The sequence below is a fragment of the Habropoda laboriosa genome, unplaced genomic scaffold (assembly GCF_001263275.1).
Source record: "Habropoda laboriosa isolate 0110345459 unplaced genomic scaffold, ASM126327v1 scaffold76, whole genome shotgun sequence".
NCBI classification, from domain to species: domain Eukaryota; kingdom Metazoa; phylum Arthropoda; class Insecta; order Hymenoptera; family Apidae; genus Habropoda; species Habropoda laboriosa.
Genome location: NW_017100184.1, coordinates 509,867 through 519,022, shown reverse-complemented (window position 1 = coordinate 519,022; position 9,156 = coordinate 509,867). Strand labels below are relative to the sequence as shown.

The following is a 9,156-nucleotide window of genomic DNA, read 5'->3' as shown; positions in this document are numbered from 1 at the left end:
GGGAAACAATGAATAAAGTGTCGTTAGATCGTATAATTAAATATCGCGTTATTAATCATTAACATTTATCGTCGGTGTGCTGTTACACAAACCAACTTGTACATTCCCAGATTAAAGGATATAATGAGTGTGTATGTAACGCGATTCAAGAACAATAGACATTTCAGTAGTCGTCTCCGCGAGAAATAACTTCTTTACATGTCGGACGTAGAACGAGGGTGTGCTCGAACTGAGCAGTGTAACATCCCTTCACGTCCACTAACGGAGGATAAGCTTCCACTGTACCCTTGTCGCACAGATCCTTCAACGCCATTTGATACTTTGTGCAACCGACACGATCCAACCACCGTTTACAGAAAGCCAAAGTACCTGCGAACATAATATACGTCGTATCGCTACTACTTGTCCTCCCATACAGATACATTTAGAACCGAAGGATCATTTCGTTAAGTCGATAACATTCTATTTACCAAAGTGCTTGTTGATAACGTTCAGTAGAGATTTGCTACTCTGTAATCTTAACGGGACGAAACCAGCGTCGAAGCTTTTCATATAATGAGAGCAGTCTAAATCATCGTGAACGATTCCTCTTCCGGTAGACCCGAAAGTTTCGATGGCATAAAATTCATTCTCTTCCATTCTAGTAGCTTCGCCACCTTTAACTATCGGCACAGTTTTTCCAGCGTGGATACGGTACGGAGCAATTGAGTGACCGTTGAGATTTCTTATAGATTTTACCTGCAAGTTAATCACGACGGTTTATGTTTATGAACAATTATCGCAAACACATCGTAGACGCATACCTGATAAGTCTTGCCGTCTAATTCAACCTCATACGACTCCATCACTTCTTGAATCGCCGCGCCAACGTCGCAAAGTTGAACATCGATACCTGCAGCCTTAATCCCGGTATTAGTAGCATCGCGAACAGCTTCAATCAGCTTATCGTATTTCGGGTTGAATGTCAACGTAAATGCACAGTCGATGATCCGTCCGTTAATATGTGTACCAAAATCTATCTTGGTAACATCGTCGTAATCGAGAACGGTTGTATCTCCGGCGTTTGGAGTGTAATGAGCCGCGCAATGATTTCGTGAACAACCAGTTGGAAAAGCTAATCCAGCTTTTAGTCCATCTTCTCCTATTAATTTTCTCGCTGTATCTTCCAACTCGTGACAAATATCCATCATTTTCATTCCAGGTTTTACCTAAACGACAAAAAAAGGAAAAGACAGAAGGAAATTCAGTTTCTAAACAAATTTTTTTCCATTCGCGTGCCTTTTGCAATTGTATCATTAGTATTACACACCCATTTCATAATATGTTTTCTTGTTTGTCTATGAGCTTCAGCTGCTTGCCTGGCTTCGTTATAAATATCGTTATGCATTCTGTCAAAAGCTCTTGCTTCCTCGCTTGAAAAACGTGGAAAGTTTCCATCGGGGAATAATTGTGACACAGGAATAATTGGAGGATCTGTTTGCTGCTTAACACCTCCAGCTTTTGCGCGTGATTTGCGTTTCTTTTTTTTCTTTTTAGCATCTTCTGCTTCTGCATCATTTTCTGCTACCTCTGCATCAGGTTCTAGAAATATCATATATGTTCAAATAATTCTTTTTGTGAAAGTTTGACAGTAACTAACCTTCATCCATAGCAGTCTCATCCTTTGCTTTATTCTCTTCCCCTTCTGGAACATCTGCACTAGCTTCACCAGCACCTAAAACAATATTTATACTGAAATTATAAGAATTACAAATGCTTTTTACTCCATTACTCGAAAATTATTCTCGAATGACAAAAATCCTTGAAAATAAATGTTTCACCTTGAAAATTAGTCGCAAAACGTAATACAAACAAACGCAATACATTCCAGTATAATGCCGAGATATCAGAACTGTAACCGTAAAATACGAGATAACAGGAAGTAAAGGCAGGTGCAAAGTGACTTCCACATTGTGCCGCTCATGGACACGTTTAGTAATAATTTATTTCGTTTGTTAGTTACCACCGTGTGACTTAAATACGAAATTAAACCGCGAAAGATAGAATGATAAAACGTAACGTTACGAAAGAATAAATGTTACTGCATGCGTATGCACGTATTGCGTGTTGAAACGGAAAAATGAAAAATACGACAAGACGCATGATATTCCCTAAATTTGCGGAAAACTCCGATGCACCTAACACTACGTAGAATAACATACCAGCTTTCTTCTTCTTTTTCTTCTTTTTTTTCTTCTTCGATGCTTCTACTGCACCAGTTTCATCTTCTTCGTCAACGATTTCGTCTTTTTCCTCGTTTATTAATTTTTCGGCGGATTTGCCGACCTCGTCCAACACGGCAGCCATTTTCGAGAGGAAGCCAAACAATATTCTACTAGGAAATCGTCAAGTACCCGGCCGGTAAAGTAGAAATAACTCTTCGATAACCTTATTCTCGAATGCTAATAATAGCGTAAAAACGAAGCGAACGGAAGAACACACGAGCATCAATAATTCTTCGACGTACGATCTCATGTTTCTAAAGAAAGAATGCTCTTCTATTAATTGAATTTGATATTGTTGCCAATATCAGATTTAAATATAAGATAAGGAGGAAAATGTCGCATATCGGCGTCGATTAAAGCTTCTACAAAGTCTTATTTAAAGAATCGCTTTATAATTGTATGTACAAAGTATTACATAGAAATAGGGATTTAACAAAATTTCCGTTTTGTAATTTCTCTTGGAACATTATACTTATAATACTAAAAATAAAAACTTCTTGGTACAGATTATCGATCTTCGTGAGAGAAATCTCTCGATACATGATACGTAAGTATGTATATGGTCGATCTAATGGAAATGATCTATCCTACAGAGGAAATAATTAATTCGGCAACGTCCGGATCTTGACATAAAACGGAAAGCTGCATCGTTACTTGATTACCCGATAACGCTAATCTTGCACGCGCAAGAACTTCTTTTCCTCCCCTAAAAATGCCGCTCAACAACAAATTGTGCGCGGCTGTGCCGCATGGTACTCGATTCGTTCGCTCTACAGCATCCAAGCCTAAGAATCCTGTCAAACTTGTAATTGCTCCTTCTAAACTAGTCACCGACGGACCCAAAGCGAACGTTTCTTCCAATTTCGTAAATCCTTTCGCAGCGGCTGCTACCCATGCATCGCCAAAGTTTATTCCTCTATTTCCAATACCCCGAACTTGATCAGCCAAAGTCACTTCCAAATCCTCCAACTAACAGCGCACAAATTATCGTGTTTTTTTATTTTTCTTCTTTTTCTCGAACAATGGAGTTTTAACATTGAAATGAAAGTGTTGAAAATAAATACCATATATTCGTCGTTATATCCTTGATCGGCATCTGGCACACCTGTCACAGGATCGCAATCGCGAGCCATGAATCTCAATGTTGCAGGAATAGTAGCGACACTAGCATGTACGTCTACTGGATATCTTAATACTATGTAAGTTGTGCCTGGCTCGTTGTATGGTAGACGTGGGCATGGAACTTCGCACACAATCGAATAGCTAAAAGCACAAAACAAATACTGCCTTTGAGAAGACAGAAAAAGGCCTTAGATAAAGGTACGATGAAATTTAGTTACCCCTCGGGTGGCTCTATTGCTACTTTCACATCTTCGAGTAACTGATCGGAAAGTGTGTTCATGCAATCGAATTGTAAAACAAGAAGGTCCGCGAATGTATGCTTGATACATTTAACATTGTATTCTGTTTCTGATTCTGTTAATTCGAAGACAGGCGAAGACTTGAGAATCGAAGAGTCGCGAATAATCATTGCCAAGTGTGGTATTTGGGTCAATTTTTCCATAAAGCTTTCTTCTCGTGTCAAACGAGGTTGTTGTGGCTTCACGGTAGTATGTACTTCCACTTGCGCTGGTTCTTCGATAGTTTGAGCTGGTGGAATCTATCCAAGTACAGAGTATTCGAAGAAAGAAAGTTTGTATTTGAAATCTGTTTGAATGAAAATTTTTGGAAAATGTAACATAATTACCTGCGAGATATCGAACGGCTCGTCCATTGATGTTCGCATGTAATTTCGCAAAGCTCTTTCTAAACTGGGTACAGATAGAAGAGGAGGTTGTACCAAAGGTAGAACGCTTGGATCGATTTGTTGTTGAAGAATAGCGCAATAGTACACTGCCCGATCACGGACTTCATCGTCGGAATCCAATTGACAACGGGACAAAAGTACCAATACGTTTGGAAGTAACGGCGGACATGCTGCGGCGAAACGTGCTAACGCGGTGACTGCTGCCGCACGTACACTGGCGCTTTCCAAAATCACACGATTATAAATGAAACGAATATATCGAGATGGTTGTTTCGACGTTGGTCCTTCCTGACCGAGTAAATGAAGAATGCGAACAGCGAGGGAAATATGCTCGCAGTCTTCGATGAATTCGCAGAGATGGGCCAAACCGGCTTCTTTCGCCTCGCCATTTCCTTCCATCACGGCAATGATCGTATCTACAATTGCTGCTTTGTATTCCAGTCCTCCTTCGTCTCTTAGCATGGCGGAAAGGAAGTTCATCAGAACTGCATGTTTCCGCGGGAACTTTTGACACAAAGCTCTGTGGAAACGATTGAAAAATTGAACTACGATCGATTATTTTCTACATACTACGAAAATATCCGAGGAAAACGTAAGGATTTTACCTTATAGCTTGCACGACTACGACCTTGAATTCGTCCGAAATTTCGGACACAAAAGTAGCAATTTGCTTCATCAGCCGATCTACCGAACTTTCTGCTCCAGTTTTCAACAAGGTGGTAATTGCTAACGTGGCAATGGATCTGTTCGAATCGGTAATTAAGTTTTCTAAATCTAAATTGCAAGTTGTAACCGATGCTGGATGAGTCATGGCAACTTTATTCAAGGTTCTAACGGCGGCAAATCTTAGGACGAGTTTTTGAGAGCCACAAAATAATTGAAGGACGCTAATAGCAGGTGTTATCTCTCGGCCGTTTCTTCCAAGATTGACCAGAGCATGCGCTGCTTCGTACACGACCATCTCCGATTTATGACGTAAACAAACTTCGATAAAACTCAACAGCTCTTCCCTTTCGTCAACTTCATCTAACAATTTACATGCCATTCTAATTAACATGCATGCTGCATAAGGGCTTTTCGGACTTGTTCTCATAAGCTTTGCAACTAACTTGATTACAGCATGCTTGTCTGTCTTGCGTGCTTGGTACAGTACACCAAGAGCATGGTACTGCACCATTACATTGTTAGAATTCAACGCTTCCTGAGCCTCATTTGCCCATCTACGTGCAACATCCCCAGATACATTTGTCAAATGTAAAGAGGAAACTAAGGCTGCACTGGACACGGCAGGGGAACGATCTACAATAGCCTGCTTCATGTAACGTTCAATAGCTACTAGCATTCCACCATCTGTAATGGTACATAATGCTCTTATCGCAGCAGCTCTATATAGATCTTCCTTTCCAGTCATATCTTTGGTCAGACTGGAGGTGACTATGATCACATCTTCAGCTAAGGAACTGAGTTCCTTGATGCCCAAGTAGACCAATCGTCTTAGAACGACATCTCGAGATTGGAACAGTTTGGTCATGGCAAAGAATGCCTCTGTAGCCTCCATTGTACCCAACTGCTCCCCTTGATTCAATAGGTACAAAATTTTCGTCAGAATGTGCGCGCATTTTCTTGGATTAACCGGGGTATCGTTGAAGGTACGAGCTTCCTGGAGGACCGTCGTCTTTTCCAGATTCTCGAAAGGGTTTCCCCCACCTGTCGACACAAGAATCACATGAAACGAACGCACAGTAGAATTAATCGTTGGATATTGCTCGCGCAAAAGATTGGTATAAATTCACAGTTGAAAAGAACAGAAATCAAGTTACGTGAAATAAAAGAATTCATTGAAGAAAACTGATGTTCCGCGACAAGTAGCCGTCTAAACCTGTTTACAAAGAACTGTCACAAGAATAGGATCGATCTGTTTAATTTCTCTTAGAAACTTAAACTTATATGAATAAGAAATGGAACAACGTTCAATTACGATTACCGTCTTCTTCCTCCTTTTTCTCGCGTTTAAATGCATTCATGTTGCAAAACCACCGCCGGGAAACTGGAAAATAGGAGACACGTCACCTCAACTCTTTCGCATGGGAACCATTGCAATGGCCCCCGGCGGGTAGCAGTGGCGAAAAGTTGAAACTAAACGTGTACTTTGAAAATGGTGCAGCTACTGTAGATCACGGAGTAGCTATTATCCACTATCGATAAAGTCACATGTTCTACCACAGACGAGGTATTCGTCGGCGAGTACGAAACATCTAATGGAACTTTGTGTCCACGACACGAGGGCCGAGAAGACCCTTACCATGTTCCTGTCGCACCCATTATTGATTGTACGCTAATTAAAGTAATTCAAAATATATCACAAACTGTATTTTACTATCTACATTACTAGTAACGATTAAATATAATAAAAACGACGGCGATAGCAATAGCGAAGAGAGACAACGAAACCAGTAGCGGTAGATAAGAATAGCATTAGAGAAATGAGTAAGACAAGATAAGAAATACGGGTGGATAAGGATAAATGAGTTAGACGAGGAAAGACATGTGGATAGACAAGGATAGAACTAGATAAACGAGTTAGACAAGGAAAGTAACGGCAGTAGACAAGGAAACAATATATGGCTACAAACAGAAAATTTTCAAAGAGAAACTAACATCATCTCGTGTTTGGTGATCGAAACTACGACTTTTTAATAGGTTCACAGGATATGAACAGAGGTATTAGACAAGGAGAGCACTAGTGTGCGAGAAGGACAGAGAGAGAACGTTTCCCATTGGTCCGCTGGCCGCCATGCTGAACCTCCAGGCGCCCTATCAAGTCGGTCAGGGAAAAATCATTAATAACTGAATAATTAGGATAATTTTGTGAACTTTTAGGATTGAAGAATGTAGCGTGGACCTTTAGCTACTTTCGCATATAGTTTTTTATGCAATAGACTCTTTCAATAATTAGTTATTAACAATTTTATGTCGTGATGTCGGGAACGATCCGCATACCGTCAAGCATCTTTACGGTTTTTCAATAATTTCATAGCTTTCTACTAAATTCCCATGCAACTAACTATATGCATGGGAAAGGCAACACCTTTAGCTGCATTCTTCTATAATTTTTATTAACGTATTCGTCTTAGTTCGAGAGTGATTAAACAGTAAAGGAGACAGTCCCTATTCACCGTACCCGAGTATAGTCGAATGTTACAAACAATTGCTAATATCTACTAAACCACACCACTAACAGTTGCCAAACTAATTGCAGAATATAAAAAAAAGTCCATTCTACATTCTACATACTTAAAAGTGCACAAATAGTTAGGGATTTCTAATGAAATAACAAAAATGTGTTACGTTTGAATGCGACGGGTGTAATACTCTCCCAAAGAATGTTCAATAACTCTTAAACTAAACCGAATATTTTAATAAAAATTATACGACAATGTAGCTGAAAGAGTTACCTTTCAGACGCAAATAGTTAGTTTTATGGGAATTTAGTAGAAAGCTATGAAATAATTGAAAATGCGTCATATTCAGTCGTAACACATTTTCGTTATTTCACTGGAAATGCGTGATTAATTATGCACTTTTAAGCATGGAGAATGTATAATAGACTTTTATTTACATCCTCCAATAATTTTTGTACCCGTAAGTGATGTGGTTTACTAGATATTAACAATTGTTTGTAACATTCGACTTTACTCGGGTACGGTGAATAGGGACTGTCTCCTTTACTGTTTAATCACTCTCGAACTAAGCCGAATACGTTACTAGAAATTATAGAAGAATGTAGCTAAAGGTGTTGCCTTTCGGATGCATATAGTTAGTTGCATGGGAATTTAGTTGAAAGCTGTGAAATTATTGAAAAGCCGTAAAGATGCCTGACGGTATGCGGTATCGTTCCCGACATCACGTCATAAAAATTATTAATAACTAATTATTAAAAGGGTCTGTCGCATTAAAATCTATACGTGAAAGTAGCTAAAGGTCCACGCTACATTCTTCGATCCTAAAAGTTCACAAAATCATCGTAATTATTCAGTTATTAATGATTCTTCCCCTGCCGACTTGATGTAGCCCGTGGGAGATAGAGCTTCGGTGCCCGCCAGCCAATAAGAAACGTTTGTCTCTCTATCCTTGTTGCACAGTAGTTCGTTCCTTGTCTAATACCCCTGTTTACATTCTGTGTTCCTATTGAAAAGTCGTAGTCTCGTCACCAGATGCGAGTTTCAATTCTCTATCCTTCTCTAACCCTATACCTTTCCTTGTCTGACTCATTTCTCTTGTGCTATCCTTGTCTACCCCTATTTCTTTCCTTGTTTAACTTATTTCTCTATTGCTATCCTTGTCTTACTCATTTCTATATCAATTTTTTTATCAATTATATCCTTGTATCAGTTTTAACCTGCTTAGTACATGCAATTATGCTCTAATTTACAATAAATATCATCGAAAGCGAAAATTTCAAAGAATTCTCATTATACGGTAATAAAAAGTATGAGAAGATAATTTATCATCAGTGGATGATTCATTCCATACGTGTGTTTTACTGTTTTCGAGAGATCGTCCAAGTTCTACCCACGTAATCCAATATACGTGTTTATTTTTGTATGCAAATTTAATAAAAGAGGATTTTTTACATCTGTCGACTTTACCATTTTCGACGGTTGGATTGTACGTAATTCCTAAACTCGCCGCTTTCTATTGTAGAGGGCATAACGAAACCTCTGATTTTTTACACGATCGGTATTTCAGAACAAAAATACATTATACGCCGATGTAAAACCTGGTCGTAAATTGCACGATTTGGTGAAAGATTAAACTAGAAGGAACCAAGCGAAAGTAAGTAGTACTTAAAGAAAGGAAATTAAGATATACTTTGCTCAATTTTTTATTTTTTAACGTTTTATTAGTATAAAATATAACTGTAAATATTGCATATGGTACATTCACCCTAACGATGAACATACAAAAATTTCCTCTACAGAAAAACCGATTCATCCAACTATCCTTCTTATTTTCTCGTTGGTAGACTAAAAATGCTTCTCCACTACACATTCCCGTGAGAGGGATAAAAGCTTTCACAGCTTT

The 9,156-nt window shown here is 38.9% G+C and overlaps 2 protein-coding genes across 4 annotated transcripts; both read right to left on the bottom strand.

Annotated features, from left to right (window-relative positions):
• Window positions 1-25: 25 nt before the first annotated feature.
• Window positions 26-2,352, bottom strand: LOC108579353 (methionine aminopeptidase 2). The gene is made up of 6 exons (XM_017942877.1): window positions 2,202-2,352; window positions 1,640-1,714; window positions 1,310-1,581; window positions 804-1,208; window positions 471-738; window positions 26-369 (listed from the first exon to the last, which is right to left on the bottom strand). Exons 1-6 carry the CDS (start codon window positions 2,344-2,346, stop codon window positions 164-166), a joined length of 1,371 nt encoding a protein of 456 aa, XP_017798366.1. The 5' UTR covers window positions 2,347-2,352; the 3' UTR covers window positions 26-163.
• A 494-nt stretch (window positions 2,353-2,846) lies between these two features.
• LOC108579347 (coatomer subunit gamma) lies at window positions 2,847-6,164 on the bottom strand. Of its 3 annotated transcripts, none has more exons than XM_017942868.1 (7): window positions 6,056-6,164; window positions 5,892-5,964; window positions 4,677-5,778; window positions 4,012-4,591; window positions 3,605-3,924; window positions 3,329-3,527; window positions 2,847-3,233 (listed from the first exon to the last, which is right to left on the bottom strand). In XM_017942868.1, exons 1-7 carry the CDS (start codon window positions 6,089-6,091, stop codon window positions 2,847-2,849), a joined length of 2,697 nt encoding a protein of 898 aa, XP_017798357.1. In that variant the 5' UTR covers window positions 6,092-6,164. The 3 variants fall into 3 exon arrangements, with proteins under 3 accessions (XP_017798357.1, XP_017798360.1, XP_017798358.1); XM_017942871.1 differs by having other exon boundaries at window positions 5,892-5,950; window positions 6,056-6,104; XM_017942869.1 differs by lacking the exon at window positions 5,892-5,964.
• Window positions 6,165-9,156: the final 2,992 nt, after the last annotated feature.